The sequence below is a fragment of the Sinocyclocheilus grahami genome, unplaced genomic scaffold (assembly GCF_001515645.1).
Source record: "Sinocyclocheilus grahami isolate Dianchi unplaced genomic scaffold, SAMN03320097.WGS_v1.1 scaffold29.1, whole genome shotgun sequence".
Taxonomy (NCBI): Eukaryota; Metazoa; Chordata; class Actinopteri; order Cypriniformes; family Cyprinidae; genus Sinocyclocheilus; species Sinocyclocheilus grahami.
In genome coordinates this window covers 940,240-958,546 of record NW_015505208.1, presented here as the reverse complement: position 1 = coordinate 958,546, position 18,307 = coordinate 940,240, and the positions used below count along the sequence as shown (strand labels likewise).

Sequence of the window (18,307 nt, the reverse complement as noted above, 5' to 3'; positions counted from 1 at the left end):
TTGATAAATCAGTGGGCCAGTGTAAATATTATTTGACTTTTTAGTTTTTTCCTAAAAATGTCACAGATTGTCATCATGCCATCCACATGTAATTAGAAACTTGTTTTGAGGTTTGTAGAAATTTGTTTTTGAACGTAAAATAACGGAAGACAGTTGTTGGAATATTCTGGTAAAACTATTATTTTTAGACATTGTTTTCAGATGACTCTGAAATTGAAAAGGATATTTCTGTAATATTTTGAGTTTTTTGTACATTTATTTGATTTGTGATCCTCTTCACATCGTCTCTTAATGTTGCTACTTCCGCTCATATTTTACTAAACATCTGTGCCTTCAGTAAAGTCCCAAACATAGCAACCTCTCTTACTGAAACTGTGCATCTCTGCACATCTTTTGATACTAGATACATTAGTTTAATGGCAACACTTGTCTACCCAGACAGCTATTCAGGATTTCTGGAAATTGACAGTGAAAAAAGGGAAATGATGTGAAGCAAGATGTGCAACAAAGAAAGTGTTCAAAAACCTCAAAATATGTAAGAACGGACTTAAAACTCAGATTTACTTAAGTTATTTTCCTCTTTATCACCTGAAGTTAATTGTGTGCATTTTAGGATTTATTTATCTTTGAACCATTTTCTTGTCTGTTAAAGTTTATTTTGAATTCATGTTGATCACACAGTTCCTCTCAGGGTTTATTTTGTATCTAATATCATTTTGATAGAATCGTTTAAAAAGAGCAACAGTAGTGTTAGGAGTTCACATTCACGACCACTTAAAAACCAAGTCAGATTTGAACCCATTTAATATTTATAATTGGACGTTGTCTTTTGCTATTGTCACCACCTTTGGTTTTTGAAACGGCTTGAGCAGACTTTTCCAAATGACCTCTATTAAAAGATATTTTTAAAAATCGTTTGCATTTTTGTCATTGTAAGCCTATTTTCCTCTGCAAGTGTCAAGCGGTCTCTCACGTGCTTACTGGGTCCGCATTTACCCGCGAACAAGCTTCTTTGTCTCTTTCAAGAGTTCAGAATTCTATTGTGCGCCAGACGTTAAAAAATAATGAACCCATGAAAAGGGAATGAACGGCACAAACGGATTTAGTCACGTGATTTAAAGCCGCATCTCTGTTGCCATAGTAGTGTCAATGGCGGGCAGCGATTGGCTGAGGCCACGTCTCAGTCAGCCAGTCAAAATGCGCGCTTTTTACAAACTACCCCGGAAGTCAGCAGGCCAGGCTAGTTGTTTTCTAGAGCCTGGGCCAGGGGAGAGTGGCTTGGTGTGGAAAGTCCTGTAGCTTAAAAATAACATAAAAAGCGACAGTTTTTGGATACTGTCTAAGCCCAGTCCTTGGTACGTATGTGTGGGTTAGTACAAATATATATCTGCCGTCTTGTTCACTTTATACGTAACTTTATACATAACAACACGGAGTACTCCGAGTTTGCGTATTTGCAGTTTACTGACGCTCTACACGGTTAGTTTTTAATGATTGAGCCTACATGTCAACGTTTTGAGACCACTCAAGTGCCGTCTTGTTTATAGGCACTGAACCCCTCTCGAGATGGCGTCCTCTAACCCTCTGAGACCCCAGAACAGAAGTCAGCAGGATCAAGCAGGGTGAGTGAACCGGTCATGAATCTTTATATCAGCCTTCTCCTCCACAAGTAACATTGTCTCAGTCTCTCCTCCTTAAATGAATCAAGTTATGCATTTGACAGGAGCTATTCAGAATGTTCATTTTGCTTTGAGCAATTTTAGGTACCCCTCACTACACCTGTCAAGAAATATACATTTCACTCAAAACTAAAGAAATATGTCAAATAAATCATGCAAATTAGAACAAAACATGATTTGCTACATTGTTTTCTTAACAGTTAAACACATTTTAGTGTGTTTCAAAATGTATTGTAGTGAATCTCGTATTATCTTTCTCTAAACATTTCATTAATCATTTGATTTGTTATCAAAAATGTTTCGTTTAGGAAAAAAAGTCAAGGTATGTCCATGCCACAAAAAAATAAATGAATAAAGTAGTGACAAATATAAAAAAAATATCAGAGTTATGCTTTTTCAGAACAATTAAACGCATTTTACCCTCTAATTTGCATTACTGTAGTGGATCTGATATCGTCTTGCTCCGTTTTTGAATAATTCATTAATCTTTAAAAAAAAATTTTTTTTATTAAAACCAATAATTAGTTTAATGACTGAATAATTCATGTAAGCATCAAAACTGGATAACCGTACAGTGATGCTGTGGTGCTGATTTCTGATCCATTATTTTCAATGCCATTAGGATCTGGAAGAATCAGGAGTTGAAGACAAAAAGTGCTTCCTCTAAAAGAGGATCTGAAAATTTGGACCCCAATGCTTCTGGTGAAACTGGAAAAGGAGTCGGTAAACTCAAAGGCATCAGCAGGCTTCCTGTCCTTGCCAAATCTCTGCAACCAGCCCTAAGTGAGCTCTCCCAAAATCCCAGTCACAACAGCTGGGAACAGAGGCCTCTAACAGTAAGGATACACTTAAGTGTTATTTTAGTATTTTTTTATATAGTCTTATATATTTTTTATGAATATTACAATTAGCTTTTATTTTCTTTTTTATTTTAGATTTTTTTTTTTTTTGTAATGTGCTTTTGTCATTTATTTCATTTAAGATTTGTGTATAGCTTTAATTTAATTTTTCATTTTCATTCAGTTTTAGTCATTTTAGTACTTAAAAAAACTTAAACGGACATTTCCTTGTCAACTACCTGAAGTACGTTTAAGTTCTAATTCTATTTATATTTTATTTCAGGTTTTTTTAATCAAAAATTATTTATTTTTTTCAGAGTAAAGCTCAAAAAAAAAGGACCTGCACCAAACCTGTTCCTTTCAATTTGTCCCAGTCACGCACACACAGTCAGAGAAACTCAGGTGATCCCCAGGGAAAAGCACCCCTGATGCCTTCTACTCGACTAACACCAGGGGCAAAAGTGATGAACTTGAATCCAAGTGCCAAAACTAAAACTCCAAGCCATAAAGCTACGACACCAGGTGTCCTCAGGGCTCAGGCCAACAAATCACAACGACTGCAGCCTGGTAGTCATGTAGAATACATGGCATCAAATAAAGATTCCACTGATGTTCACCCACCTTCACATGAATGCGGATGCTGTAGTCACACCGATTTAAGTTCACGTTTAGGTAGCATCACTCTTAAACAATCTAAGCTTCCCGAAGACTCGGGTTTGAGTCATTTATGTAAAACGTCACTCATTAAAGTAGATGTTAATTCCGATAATCAAGCATCAAAGGACAAGCACTGTTTCCCATCAACAACACAAAGGCATGTAATCACTGAAGGTGAGTGACATAATGTCAAATCTTTTCTTATTGTGTCAATCAAGTCCATGTTCAAGTTCGATCTCCACTGTATTAATAGTTCTTTGTTTAATTTAGCCACTGGTTGTTTATAATTGATGTATGTAACTATGAGTGCAGGATCATAATCAAATCTTTCATCAGCTGTGCACAGTGTCCTCACATGTGAGGGATCAAGTGCTGTTGGAGCACAATGCATGATGCCACGTTTATCTACCTGCCCCCCTGGACCAGGAACCTCCAATAATCTGGTTAGGAATTGTAGAAAATCTCAGTAATAAAACCAAAATGTTTACTGACCCTTTATGATGATCATGACCGTTGTCTTTTTAGTCTAGTATGTGCTCTGGTGCTCATATATTTTGATCTTTTAGCCTCAAAGAGTTGTGAAGAAGCGTCATGGCGTTGATGTCACCACAGGTTAGTTCATTTTCAAAGACTCCCAACTTTTCTCATTGATCACAGAGTGTAAGCTTTATAGTTCTCCTTTCATCTCAAGACAAGGCTGGGCTGTTTTCCCCTGACCCTTCAGCACTACGTAGTATTCTACAGAGCGATGGAACGAGACTGGGGGAGCATGTTGGAGCAACACCCAGAGCATCAGCCTGTCCTACTGGCAGAGGAACCTCTATTTATTCTGTGAGTGCATTCCTTTGTTCAATGTCCATTCACACATTGATTATGATATTTTACTTCTGAATGGTCAATTTAGGCAGAAAGAAGATGTAAAATAGAATAACTGATTTTTAATAGTGACCTTGTCCACTTTAGGCTCAAAGAGTACCTGCCAAAAAGACTCAAAAAGAAGCTCCAGCAGAGGCCAAAAGCCCTACAGGTATTTAAAGTTGATTTTTCAGCAGCCATTACTCCAGTCTTCATGATTCTTCAAAAATCATTCTAATATGCTGGTTTGGTGCTTAAGAAACATTTATTATCACTAGTAAATGGTTGTGCTGCTTAATATATTTTTTTTCTGGATGTTTTTGATGAATAGAAAGTGTTTGAATAAAAATGAAGACTTTTAAACAAATTGTGTTCATTAATTTGTGTATGGTTTGTTCCTGCAGGAAGTGCCTTCTCTCCTGATCCATCAGCGCTCCGTGGTATTCTACAGATCAATGGAGCAACACCTCATGCACCGACCAGCCTTACTGGCAGAGCTACTTCTGTTTACTCAGTAATGCTCAGTTCACATTTGTTGTCTTAAAATTTGAATTTGGAATGCTAAAAAATAAGGTTTGAAATACCTTGTTCACTTTAGGCTCAAAGAGTGCCAGTTAGGAAGCCTAAAACGGATGAATCGGCAGCTGTCAAAGCTCCCGCAGGTAATCTAGCCCATTAATTTAGCAGTAAATGAAGTGTATACACTTCTGTTCAAAAATTAATACTTTGATTCAGCATGAATACATTAAATGCATCAAAAGTGACAGTAATGACATTTAAAATATTTTAAATGAATGCTGTTCTTTTGAACTTTCTATTTAAGAATCCTGATGAAATGTACAATGGTTCCCACAAAAATATTAAGCAGTGTTTTCAAAATTAATAAATGTTTCTTGAGCCACAAATCAACATATTAGAATGATTTCTGAAGGATTATGTGATACTAAATCCTTGAGTAATTGCTGCTGAAAATTCAGCTTTACAATCACAGGAAAAAGTTACATTTAAAATAGAAAATAGTTATTTTAAATTGTAATATTTCACAATAATACTACTTTTAAAGCATTTTGATCAAATACTGTAAATGCAGCTATGTTGGGCATAAGAGATGTTACAGCACCACATACAGACTAGATTTTATTATTCAGTTTATTATTTTCTCCATAAAATTTATATGAATGTCATGTGATCCAAAAAAATCTTCCTTTAGGAAGTGTTGTGTCCTTCTCCCCTGACCCGGCGGCCCTGCGCAGTATTCTACTGAATGAAGGTGTGAGGGCTGGTGGAGCAACACCCAGAGCTTCCACCTGTCCCACTGGCAGAGGAACCTCAATTTATTCTGTGAGTTTGCTCGGATGGATTCAACTTCCAATTGTGTGCTATAATGAAGGTGTTTTGCATCATGTACCTTTCTTTACTTCAGGCCCAGAGAGTCCCAGTGAAGAAGAATAAGCCTGAAGCCGTGGCAGCAGCAACATCATCTCAGTGTAAGTTTGACTCCAATGTTTCTTCCCCTTCAACATCATGTTTTCTACCCTTTAAACCAATGATTCTCTGCTGTGGTGCAGGCGCAGTTAGAACACCAGTGATGAAGTGGACACCGCAGCGGGTGGCAAAATCCAAACCACAGTCAATGGTGAGTATTCTCCTGTCTTGTCTCATTGTTTTGTACAGTATCCATTGCCATAAATTAAAGGTTTATTTTTTATTTTTTAAACCCAAATTTCACAAGTCAAGGCTATAGAAAGTCTTCAATATCTTCAGTTTTTTTCTTTGTGAGTGAGATCTGTTGTAAAACGTCTTGTGTCTCAGGTTTATGTTTACTGTTTATATTTACAGAGGAAGCTTTGTACTACCCAAAAGATGTCCAGTTTAAGGGGCTCCCCAGGTTTGCGTGAATCTCATGACCCAAGCACTGGACTCTTGGTGTGCCAGAAGGTAAAACAGCCCCATAATGCAGAACCCTTGTATTTTCTTACTTTATCTACACGATAAAATGTCAGGTTAACACTAGGTGTTGAATGTGTTATAGGGGAAGGATGTCGTTCAAAGGTTATTTGAGGACCAAGAGCAGATGGACGATGACCAGATAGGCCAAGATGACGTACAGTTACTGAACAGCCACCAAACTGTATGATTGATTTAACTCTAAAACATTAATTTATGCATCACTGGTCAGTTTCTTGATGGCCTAAAAGTAATCTCACATGACTTCTCTCCATGCAGACTGAAGCACAGTCAACAATTAAAGCAAATTCTGATTCAAATCATTGTCACACCGAGAACGAAGGCAAGAAAACAGTCCAGCCTTTCATACAAGCAGCACACAGAGGGTCAGTCATTGTTTTCTCATCAAGCCAAAGACTTGGATCAGACCGGCCTCTGAAGAATCCTGGGATAAGTGCTCCTCTGCAGCTCTGTTTAGGCCAGTTTACATCCCATAATGCACTACCACAGCAATCAGACCAAAGTAAAGAATCACAGCTCAATCCCAGCTTAGACCTGCCTAAACAAAGCCAATCTAAAGGTAACCATTCCATCCAAAGTGAACCTAAATTGAACCTTTTTTTCTGTTTTCTGTTTTTAAATGACCATATCTGTCTAATGTTGTAATTAATGATCCTTAAGCAGACATTTTGCACATCCTGAAGACTTTTAAGCATTTGTAGTAGTGCTTACTGCATTAAATGCATTTCCACATCTGTCTGTAGCTCCTGCTGTCAAGCAGTCTACCGCTATGTCTGCTCTGCGGCGGCGTCATACTCCTCTGGAGGAGATGTTTCTGGACGAGGAATGTGCTGCGTACACCTCTCGCCTGCTGTCCTGCCCACTGCAGCCCCGCTGTGTCAACCCGGTGGCCGCCACACTTCTGTTTCAAGACTCTACTGTGAGTGATCATTGTGTTTTGAATTGTGCATTGCACACTAAACCGGTTGCCAAGGTGAATGGCTGTTGATACATCTTATCTCTCTCCTCTACAGTGTTTTTTACCCATTGGCCTGTCTTCTATACGTCTGAGTCCTGTCCCTTCAGGTTCTTTTATCAGAGCATAAAACACATTGCACATGTCAGTCTGTGTATGTAAGACTGTCTGAAACCGTATTTCTAGTTGCACTTTTGATATGAAATGTCATAGTCAGATTCCACAAGCAGCAAAGTATTGGACGGGCACAATATTTGGTGAGATTCACTGTTGACAACATGACTGAATGCAAAATTATCTTTAAATAGTCAACATTTTTACACTGAATTGTCACTGACTGAAAACACTGAGCTTTCCACTTGTCTCTTGTATAAAGTGTATAATAAATCTCTATATAAACAGTTTTACATTAAGATTTGTCTTTATAAATTTCAGTTCTTTTTTTCCTGAATTGTACTATTACAATATTGTAGATGTCCTTTATGAAATCGTTTAATATTATTTGGTGCTCAAGCTTTAAAACACTAAAATATTTGACATAAATTTAATTTAAAATTCATTAAGAATATTCTTATTTTGAAGAGTAAAAGATCTGATTTGATCAATATCTGTATTATATAAAAGTATATTAGAACAAATTATTATATTTTGTAATATTTATATATACTGTAAATTTATAAATAATGGTTTTCAATCAAAAAGCTAAATAAATAATTAAATTAAAGTTAAATATTACAAATTAATACTAAAATAAAACATGACATTAAGACATGGTAAACTTTATCTTTTTTTTCTTTTTATTAAGCATGTAACCTTTGCTGTGCAATTCAAGTTGATACTTTATATTTAGCTGAGTCAAGGGGTGTGTGACTGCGGTGTCTGTGTTTGTGAAATGAAATCCAGGGGGTGGGCACGTATTGCTGGAACTCCGTCCTATTAAACCCTTCCCTCTGGAGCCCCTTGCTTTGAGAGACGGTGCAAACGCATCTTTCATTCGCCTCCTTTTCCAATTTCCTCTGCCACCAATTTCTGGAATACCTGAATCATGGCTAACATAAACACAGCTGGGGTCGATCCGACAAAGATGGGGGTCGGACGGGCCATTGCTGTACTGACGTCAGGTGGTGATGCCCAAGGTAAGCAGAAAGTAGTGATCTGCCTCTTAGACTTTGTGCTAGTTCCTATGGTGGTCTCCAAGAGGGTGTTCAAAGAAATGCCTGCATGGATAATTAGATTCTAGTGAATTTGGTGCAATTTTTGGAATATCCCTGTATACACAATAAGAGCTTTTCCGCCTCTGATACAGTATTCATATTGTTATAGACACTGTTTTTATGTTCTAAGTCAGGTGACTCTCTGATGTTCTCTATGGTTTAAAACTATCATGAATAAACATGAGCTAAACTTTAACTTTTGAAAATTAATTTCTATCTGTCCTATTAAATTTAAAATTCAAGGAGTTCAAATTTAAGAAGCTTAAGCAGAAAATAGAACAAAATGTACTGATAAAAAGAAATCTAGCATTTTGGTTTGCTCTGGTCCGTTAAGGTCAATGCTCTTGTAGCCTTTAGCTTTAGCCTGTAGCTCTTGTCCCCGTCTTTCCATAATTGAAGGCTAAATTTATCTCCAGTGACCTTCTTCAGAAATGACATGAGGTTATGGAGTGTAGCAGGCTTTTCCACAGCTGCTAACTGTTGAAACTAGAGACACTGAACTGCGTTTGTACACAACACCGTCCGAACACTTACAGCTTTAGTGCTGAGCTCACAGAATTAAGTTATCTCAGACACTCTTGTTCACATCATTCCACAATGCGGTCAAGTAATGAAATGTCATGAGGAGTACCTCTCTGTACTTTCCTAGAAGCCCTGTGTATCCTTCTGTATATGATATGTTTTCTTGTCTATTGCAGGGATGAATGCAGCTGTGAGGGCCACTGTCAGAGTCGGCCTTTACACTGGAGCCAAAGTCTTCTTTGTCCATGAGGTACGTTATTATAAGAATATTAACGAAAATGGCCATGCCAATCACATCTGTTAACATTGTTGCTGATGTCATGTGCAGGGATATCAGGGATTGGTTGATGGAGGGGATCACATCCGTCCTGCTACATGGGAGAGTGTGTCCATGATGCTACAGCTGGTGCGCTTTCAGCTGCTGGAATTTATTCAATTCAGTTCATTATTAACTTAACTTTTTAAGTAGTGTTGTGATTGTCTGTCTGAAGGGTGGCACAGTCATTGGCAGTGCCCGCTGTAAGGATTTCCAGACCAGGGAGGGGCGTTTGAAGGCTGCCTTCAATCTCGTCAAACTAGGTGTCACCAACCTTTGTGTAATTGGTGGCGATGGCAGTTTGACCGGTGCCAACATATTTCGCACTGAGTGGAGTGACTTGCTGAAAGATCTAATCAGCAAAGGTAAACAATCTGTATTGAAGGTACAGATTATTTCAACATGTTTTTTTTTATATATATAATTTTGACTGTTTTAATATATTTTACATGTAATTTATTCCTGTGATGGCAAAGCTGCATTTTCAGCATCATTACTCCAGTCTTCAGTGTCACATGATCCTTCAGAAATCATTCTAATATGCCGATTTGCTGCTCAAGAAACATTTATATCATCTTGTTTCTCAAGATACATTGTTTTTTTTATTATTCTCTGATGAATCGAAAGAGAAAGAACATTACACAAAATTATCTTTCTGCTCAAGAAACATTTATATCATCTTGTTTCTCAAGATACATTGTTTTTTTATTATTCTCTGATGAATCGAAAGAGAAAGAACATTACACAAAATTATCTTTCATAACATTATACATGTCTTTACAGTCATTTTTGATCTATTTAATGTACCTTTACTGAATACAAATATTTTTTTATTTGAATTTCTTTAAAAATAAATAAACAAATCTTTCTGTATCCCAAATGGTATATACTGAACTGAACTGACAGCCATATTCTCCATTTGTACACAGGTAAGATCACAAAGGAGGAGGCCAAGACTTCATCTCATCTGAATATTGTCGGTATGGTTGGTTCTATCGACAATGACTTCTGTGGAACGGACATGACCATTGGCACAGACTCTGCCCTACATCGTATCATTGAGGTGGTGGACAGTATCACCACAACAGCACAAAGGTCACAAATATTTGCAGTTTATCAAATTAGCTAAGATCCTCAGTGTTCTGTTATTTTGCTTTGGCATTTGTTCCTACATTGTGACCTCTGCTCTCACCCACAGTCATCAACGTGCTTTTATCCTAGAGGTCATGGGAAGACACTGTGGGTAAGAATGTGATTGTGTATGTATGCTTATACACTGAAGTGAGGATACAGTATGTGTGCAACAGAACTGATATTGAGACCAGACCCCTAATACCTAGATCATATGGTTCACATGCCAGAATCTCACATTTAATTAACTGAAATGATCTTGCATTTATTGAGCACAATATATATATATATGTGTGTGTGTGTGTGTGTGTGTGTGTGTGTTTCAGTTACCTGGCTCTGGTTACTGCTCTTGCGTGTGGTGCTGACTGGGTGTTTATTCCTGAGATGCCTCCAGATGATGGATGGGAGGATCATTTGTGTAGAAGACTCACTGAGGTACTAAGAAATTGACAAAATGCAAGAAATGTACACAGAAAAAAAATTATATAGTTGTCACATAGTTTTACATCCTTGAAATACACTAACGTTCAAACGTTTGGGGTTTGATTCGAAAAATTTTTTATTTATGTTTTTGAAAGAATTCTCTTATTCTCACCCAGGCTTATTATTACAAATATTATTACAGTTTAAAATCAAATTTTCTATTTCTATTTTAATATATATTAAAATGTTTGTGTGTGTGTGTGATGACAGAAGCTGAATTGTCAGCAGTCATTACTCCAATTTTCAGTGTCACATGATCCTTCAGAAATCATTCTAATGCTGATTTGCTGTCCGAGAAACATATAAAAAAATATTTTTTGCTGCTTAATATTTTTGTGGAAACCGTGATATATTTTTTTTCAGGATTCTTGGATGAATAGAAAGCAAAAAACAGCATTTATTTGATATATAGTTTTTCTGTAATAATGTAAATGTCTTTATTGTCACGTTTGATCAATTTAATGCATCACTGCTAAATAAAATGAATAATTTCTTCTTCTAAAAAATTTTATCTTACTGACCCCAAACCTTTGAAAAGCAGTGTAAATTTACTGGAAAAGCAAAACTGTAAATTAATAATAACTTGTCAGAAGACATATTTTAGTACTTTTTTTCATGCATTTTTCTTGTTGGTTTGGAAAAGTCCAAAAATAGATCAATTAAGAGGAAAAGTTATAAATAAATGCAGTAAAGAAAAAAGAGAATTAGTTTAGTTAAATTTTTCTTTAAACTATGGGAAAATAGCTGGTTGTTTGAACCATAACTCTAACAAAAATTGGTAAGGTTTGTGCATCAAGAAAAATTTCAATATTTTGACTGAAAAACAAAACAAAACATTCATAATGATTGATAATTTTGTCTCTCCTCAAACAGACCAGAAAGGCAGGTTCTCGTTTGAATGTGATAATTGTGGCCGAAGGAGCAATCAACAAAGAAGGGAAACCAATCACCTGTGACCAGCTAAAAGATGTAACTTAACCCCTGACCATACTATATAACCCATGCTCTTGAAACAGATGCTCTAATATAGTTTTGTAAACGTTCGCCTATAAGTGCACTTTAATTATGCTTATCTGTTCACCTACAGCTGGTGACAAAGAGGCTGGGCTATGATACTCGTGCCACTACCCTCGGACATGTGCAGAGAGGTGGCACCCCCTCAGCTTTTGACAGAGTGCTAGTGAGTAGTCCCTCTTCTCATTTTGTCACTTTTCGATCATCTGCACCATTTTTATTTCATGAGAGTTTAAATGTGTGTGTTTATTATATGTCAGGGCAGTAGGATGGGTGTGGAGGCTGTAATGGCTCTGCTGGAAGCCACTCCAGAAACTCCTGCCTGTGTGGTCAGTCTCTCTGGGAACCAGGCCGTCAGACTCCCCCTGATGGAGTGTGTGCAAGTGGTGTGTATAAAGTACATACATTTTAGATGTGACCTAATTTAAAGGGGTCATATGATGCTGCTAAAAAGAACATTATTTTGTGTATTTGGTGTAATGAAATGTGTTTATGCGGTTTAAGGTTAAAAAAAACACATTATTTTCCACATACTGTACATTATTGTTTCTCCTCTATGCCCCGACTTTCTGAAACGCGTCGATTTTTACAAAGCTCATCGTCTGAAAAAGCGAGGTGTGCTCTGATTGGCCAGCTATCCAGTGCGTTGTGATTGGCCGAATTCCTCAAGCGTGTGATGGAAATGTTACGCCCCTCACCATATTGTGATGCCTGCGGCAAACACTTGTGACGACCTCCAGGCTGGACTCCGCTTCGTCCATGGTGAAAGCCGATCCGGCAATCCACAGCGCGAAGTTGAAGTATTTCCTCAGCGACCAGCACGGATCAGCTCTAGGCATGACAAAGCGATATCGTCCTCTTTTGGAAGGCCAAACAAAGTAGTTTCGCTTTCACAACGAAACACACAGCACCATGGCAGCGGCGGCAACAACTATACTACAGCGAGAATAAAAGTTACACCTTCTTTCTTTGTGTGAACATTTGGGTGGCGTTATGCAAATCTTCCCACATTGTGACGTAGATATGTGGGGGCGTGTTAGAACGAGCCGTTTTAGGTAGGCGTGGTTGACTCTTAACTTTTATAAAGAATATCTCTTTGGATTTGAGACTTTAGTCTTTGCAACTTTACAGTTCTTCTTTATGCACCAAGAGCTTGTAACATTCCAAAGAGAAAGGAAAAATTGAAATCGCATCATATGAGCCCTTTAAGATTTAGAATTTACTATGACAACAGGCCCCCCATCAAAAGTGTCCTCACTCTTTTTTTCTTCTTCTTTTCTTTCTCCTTTTTTGATACTGTTTTAGATGTAAACAGATTTAAATCGTCTTTAGTCTTGAGTCGTTCACAAGCTGCATACACAATATACACAGTATACTGCATAAAAGGAGCTGCTGCTTCGTTGACAAACGATAGGCATTTGCAAGTTTTGTTTCCTACTTTGGATTGTAGGTAAATACTCACCTCATCCAGTGCTGTTTTCTGTCTTTTAAAAACATCCTGGTACGTATTTCGGTGTGCGAATCTGCTGCAAACGATTCAGTGTGTGAGTGAACCGCTCGAACGAATCAAACTGAATCGCGTTTAACCGCTCAAAATAGTAATTCATTCGAGAATCTGGCATCATTCGTTCTCATTTTAAACAGCTGACGCCCCGACTAGGATTTGCAACACTTGTTCTTTTTCTTTTTTATTGTATTTATTTATACAATATATTATATATTAAATATATTATTCATAAAATTTTTCTTTTCAACATATAGACCAAGGATGTCACTGTTGCAATGAATGAGGGTCGATTTGACGATGCTGTTAAGCTCAGGGGAAGGTATGTTTGGAAATATCATACTTTTTTTGTTATTAAAAGAAACTTGTATAGTATCACTATTAAATTATTCAAACTCAAAAATGTCTGCCTGTGCAGGAGTTTTGAGAATAACTGGAACACATATAAGCTCCTGGCTCATGTGCGCCCCCCAGAGACAAAGGTGAGGAGATTCGGAAATAAAATTGAAAAAAAAAAGAAAGAAAATAATTTATATTTAAATAATGTTTTTTATAATTAAAAAAAAGTAATATTTATATAATAACATTGAGTATGACTTATAATTCATTACCTTTTTCTTCTTTTTAAAAAAAATATTTTTCTTATTTTTATCATGTGTTTCTTCTTTGTGTACCTTTTTCTTCATCAGAGTAACATTAATGTGGCTATTTTGAATGTGGGTGCTCCCTGTGCTGGCATGAACGCAGCTGTACGCACAGCTGTCAGGATCGGCATCATCCAGGGTCACAACATGCTGGCTGTTCATGATGGCTTTGAAGGTCTGGCTGAGGAAAAGGTAAGCAGCATTGACCAATTGAGTACCGATTCAAAGTTTGGGGTTCTGTAAAAAAAATAAAAAAATTCTGGCCACCAAGGCTGAATTTATTTGATAAAAATACAGTACAAACAGTAATGTTTTGAAATATTATTACAATTTAAAATATCTGATTTCTATTATAATATATTTTAAAATGTAAAGCAAAGTTGAATATTCAGCAGCTATTATTCCAGTGCCATTACTTCAGTGTTGCAGGATCATATAGAAATCCTAGTATTCTAATATACTGATTTTGTGCTATTAATATCTTATTCTTGAAAACTTAAAGAATAGCATTTATTTGAAATACAGTAGATGTCTTTTACAGTCAATTTTGAACAATTGAATGTGTCCTTGCTGAATAAAACTAGTACTTTCATTAAAAAAAAATCTTACTGACCTTAAATTTGTAAATGGTGGCTATGTAATAAAAACTATTATGAGGACATTAAAGCCATTGTAGTGTTGTCATATTCTGTCTTGCATAATGTTGTTAGATTGAGCCCATCACCTGGAACACTGTTGGAGACTGGACAGGGAAAGGTGGCTCTGAGTTGGGAACCAAAAGGTACTGATCACTCCTGTAGATATTCTTTATCATCATTTATAGTTCTGCAATATTTAAAAAGTTAATATCTTTTGTTTATGCAGAGTATTACCTGGAAAGTACATGGAGGAGATCAGCTTGAATATTGCCAAGTACAATATTCATGCTCTGGTCATCATTGGGGGTTTTGAGGCAAGTGATGAAATGTAATGATATTATATACAATACAATGCCTATAATATACAATATAATGTCCATGTCCTGTTCTGTTCTCCTTCTGTCCATATTCTGTTCAGGTCACATTAAAATTCACCTTTTCAGGCATTTTCAGGTGCATTGGAGATGGTTCAAGGCAGAGAGAAATATGAAGAGCTGTGTATTCCCATGGTGATCATTCCTGCTACTGTATCTAACAATGTGCCTGGCTCAGACTTCAGCATTGGAGCCGACACCGCCCTTAACACCATCACCACGGTTAGAGATACGGCACACACACTGTCTGGATGCACAGTATATAAATATCATAATGATTATCAGCCAATATTTGTAAATAATTTCATTAATTTAAAAAAAGTATTTAGATTTTTTTTAATTGATTTGTTTATTTATTTTTTATTTTTTTACTTTGACACAATCTAAAACCATTAATTTAACATCAAATCAAAATGTATTTATAAAGCACAATAAAAACAACAGTAATTGACCACTGTGCTGTACAAACCTTACTAAAAAGACATAGAAATAAATATAAACAGTTTTGACCGCAATGCACTAAAGAGGAGAAAATCAAAAACAAACACTGATAGGTGACAGATCCTTATACTCTAAGGACAGTTATAAGCCTTGGAAAAAAGGTAAGTTTTTAACTTGGATTTAAATTCTGGGAGACTGGAAGACTATTCCATAGTTTAGGCCCAGCAATTGAAAAGGCACGGTCACCCCTCAACTTCAGTCTAGATCTCGGGACCATCAACACTCTTTGCTCAGAAGACCTCAGCGATCTAACAGATGTATTTGGGTTTAAAAGATCGCAGAGATATTCAGGAGCTGCTCCACTAAGAGCTTTAAAAACAAACAGTAAAATTTTAAACTCGATTCTGTAACAGACAGGCAACCAGTGCAAAGAGCATAATACGGGGGAGATATGATCAAATTTGTGGGTGCCAGTCAAATGTCTGGCAGCTGCATTTTGAACCATCTGAAGTCGATTTATATTTGATTGACTTATTCCCATATAAAGGGAATTACAATAATCAGGCCTTGATGACACAAATGCATGGATCACTCTCTCGAACTCTTGAAACGATAAAAAAAACTCTTTGCTTTTGATAGCAATCTTAATTGGAAGAAACTGGATTTGACTACAGAATTTATCTGTTTATCGAACTTAAGTGCAGAATCGAAAGTAACACCCAAATATTTCACAGACAGTTTTCTGTAGGAGTCCAGATCTCCCAAATCACAATAGGGGATTTCCGAAGACCCAAACACAATGACCTCTGTTTTGCCCTCATTAAGATGTAAAAAAGTTTGAAGAGAACCAAGACTTAATATCAGACAAACACCTATTCAGTGATCCTAAGCCTCTTTTATAATTTTTCCTCAAGGGCAGGTAGATTTGGGTGTCATCAGCATAAAAATGAAATGATACCCCATGCTTAGTAAGGATGGACCCCAGAGGAAGCATATATAATATGTTTACATGGCGTTTTAAATCATGGCGGGGGAGGGCGTTTTCATACGCGTTTGGCCAATCAATGTCTACTTGCGTCACGATTAGTACCAGTTGTGCTGGTTAGACCCTGCTTCAGAGTAGGAGCTAATTTGGTTCTCGAAAAAGCAGTCCGGTACTAAAATCGCTCCCAGTTTCGGCGGTGCGAAAACGCCAAAAAGTGGGTAGTTCCACAATTAGTTCTGGTACTATGAAAAGGTTCCTGCGGTGCGAAAGGCCCTAATGAGAACAGAACAGGGGCCAAAATGGAGCCCTGGGGAACTCCAAAATGCAAGATGGAGCTAGATAAAGAAAAACCATCAAGACAAACAGAAAACATTCTCTCTTCAAGAAACCAGTCGAGAGCACAACTTGTAATGCCCACACATTGTTCAAGGCGTGATATAAGGATTCTATGATCGATAGTATCAAACACCGCACTTCAAGGGTTAGTTCACCCAAAAATGAAAATTAGGCTGCGTTTTACTCACCCCCGAGGCATCCTAGGTGACCTCATTCATCATTCGTCTGAAAGAAGAAAGTCATATACACCTAGGATGCCTCGGGGGTGAGTAAAACGCAGCCTAATTTTCATTTTTGGGTGAACTAACCCTTTAAATCTAATAGTAAAAGTATCACAGAGTCCCCTGAATCTACAGATAATAAAATATCATTCAACCCTTTTAAAAGTGCAGTCTCCGTGCTATGATGTTTCCTAAACCCAGATTGAAATTTTTCAAAAATACTATTTGACTCTTTAAAAAAAACTCTGCAGTTGTACTAAAACAGCCTTTTCCAGGGTGAGTAAAACGCAGCCTAATTTTCATTTTTGGGTGAACTAACCCTTTAAATCTAATAGTAAAAGTATCACAGAGTCCCCTGAATCTACAGATAATAAAATATCATTCAACCCTTTTAAAAGTGCAGTCTCCGTGCTATGATGTTTCCTAAACCCAGATTGAAATTTTTCAAAAATACTATTTGACTCTTTAAAAAAAACTCTGCAGTTGTACTAAAACAGCCTTTTCTAAGGCTTTTGAAAGAAAAGATAAATTTGAAATGGGTCTATAATTTGATAGGATGGTAGGGTCAAGATTTGATTTTTTTTAAGCAAGGGTTTAACAATTGCATGCTTTAGGTATTTTGGGACAGTCGCTGTAAGAAGATACTTGTTTATTATAACTAAAATACTTGGCCCAACAACATCGAAGACCTGAAGCAAGAACCGTGTGGGAATGATGTCTTGCGGACATGTAGTAGGTTTTAGCTGCTTAATAATATCTTGAAAGGAGTTTAAAGAGATTGTCTGGAATTCATTACAGGTAGAAGTACAAAGAGAAGGGTCTGACCAATCACAATTTGGAGGTATAATATGCTGTCTTATGTCAACTATTTTATCTGTAAAAAACTTAAGAAAGCTGTCACATACTGCAGGTGATGCATTAAAACATTATTTAAATATATTTTAATAACACTGTTAAATGTAATCTTTACCAAATTTTAAAATGAATGTCTGTTTTTCATTATGTACATTATAATGTTATGATGTCTGAATTGACTTACAGCATTTAAAATAATTTACAGTTTTATTCCTATTTACAGTGGGTACGGAAAGTATTCAGACCCCCTTAAATTTTTCACTCTTTGTTATATTGCAGCCATTTGCTAAAATCATTTAAGTTCATTTGTTTTCCTCATTAATGTACACACAGCACCCCATATTGACAGAAAAACACAGAATTGTTGACATTTTTGCAGATTTATTAAAAAAGAAAAACTGAAATATCACATGGTCCTAAGTATTCAGACCCTTTGCTGTGACACTCATATATTTAACTCAGGTGCTGTCCATTTCTTCTGATCATCCTTGAGATGGTTCTACACCTTCATTTGAGTCCAGCTATGTTTGATTATACTGATTGGACTTGATTAGGAAAGCCACACACCTGTCTATATAAGACCTTACAGCTCACAGTGCATGTCAGAGCAAATGAGAATCATGAGGTCAAAGGAACTGCCTGAAGAGCTCAGAGACAGAATTGTGGCAAGACACAG

The 18,307-nt window shown here is 36.7% G+C and overlaps 2 protein-coding genes across 3 annotated transcripts in view; both read left to right on the top strand.

The window, feature by feature from the left end:
- Positions 1-1,220: 1,220 nt before the first annotated feature.
- Positions 1,221-7,326, top strand: LOC107570394 (uncharacterized). Of its 2 annotated transcripts, XM_016256625.1 has the most exons (18): positions 1,221-1,355; positions 1,548-1,622; positions 2,302-2,515; positions 2,836-3,349; positions 3,512-3,618; positions 3,742-3,787; positions 3,867-4,006; positions 4,139-4,202; positions 4,435-4,544; positions 4,629-4,692; positions 5,241-5,371; positions 5,454-5,517; positions 5,599-5,666; positions 5,870-5,968; positions 6,063-6,161; positions 6,257-6,557; positions 6,742-6,917; positions 7,012-7,326. In XM_016256625.1, the coding sequence occupies exons 2-18, from the start codon at positions 1,567-1,569 to the stop codon at positions 7,081-7,083; spliced, it is 2,325 nt and encodes a 774-aa protein (XP_016112111.1). In that variant the 5' UTR covers positions 1,221-1,355; positions 1,548-1,566; the 3' UTR covers positions 7,084-7,326. The 2 variants fall into 2 exon arrangements, with proteins under 2 accessions (XP_016112111.1, XP_016112119.1); XM_016256633.1 differs by lacking the exons at positions 4,139-4,202; positions 4,435-4,544; positions 4,629-4,692; positions 5,241-5,371 and having other exon boundaries at positions 7,012-7,325.
- Positions 7,327-7,794: 468 nt separating this feature from the next.
- LOC107571503 (ATP-dependent 6-phosphofructokinase, muscle type-like) overlaps positions 7,795-18,307 on the top strand; it is an 11,489-nt gene continuing 976 nt past the window's right edge. The window contains exons 1-16 of the mRNA XM_016257825.1: positions 7,795-8,089; positions 8,866-8,939; positions 9,018-9,095; positions 9,181-9,370; positions 9,935-10,100; positions 10,204-10,248; positions 10,463-10,571; positions 11,493-11,588; positions 11,707-11,799; positions 11,894-12,019; positions 13,395-13,459; positions 13,556-13,619; positions 13,827-13,973; positions 14,492-14,562; positions 14,646-14,733; positions 14,863-15,087. Of these exons, the coding sequence (XP_016113311.1) occupies positions 7,999-8,089; positions 8,866-8,939; positions 9,018-9,095; positions 9,181-9,370; positions 9,935-10,100; positions 10,204-10,248; positions 10,463-10,571; positions 11,493-11,588; positions 11,707-11,799; positions 11,894-12,019; positions 13,395-13,459; positions 13,556-13,619; positions 13,827-13,973; positions 14,492-14,562; positions 14,646-14,733; positions 14,863-15,087 (1,728 nt within the window). The 5' untranslated portion in view covers positions 7,795-7,998. The remainder of the gene's footprint in view (positions 8,090-8,865; positions 8,940-9,017; positions 9,096-9,180; positions 9,371-9,934; positions 10,101-10,203; positions 10,249-10,462; positions 10,572-11,492; positions 11,589-11,706; positions 11,800-11,893; positions 12,020-13,394; positions 13,460-13,555; positions 13,620-13,826; positions 13,974-14,491; positions 14,563-14,645; positions 14,734-14,862; positions 15,088-18,307) is intronic.

Excerpts from the sequence above, each read along its gene's own strand:
- LOC107570394 (XM_016256625.1), top strand. The coding sequence starts at position 1,567 with ATGGCGTCCTCTAACCCTCTGAGACCCCAGAACAGAAGTCAGCAGGAT. Across the intron at positions 3,619-3,741 it reads CAGGAACCTCCAATAATCTG|CCTCAAAGAGTTGTGAAGAA; the intron begins GTTAGGAATTGT and ends TTGATCTTTTAG. Across the intron at positions 5,969-6,062 it reads GACTCTTGGTGTGCCAGAAG|GGGAAGGATGTCGTTCAAAG; the intron begins GTAAAACAGCCC and ends AATGTGTTATAG.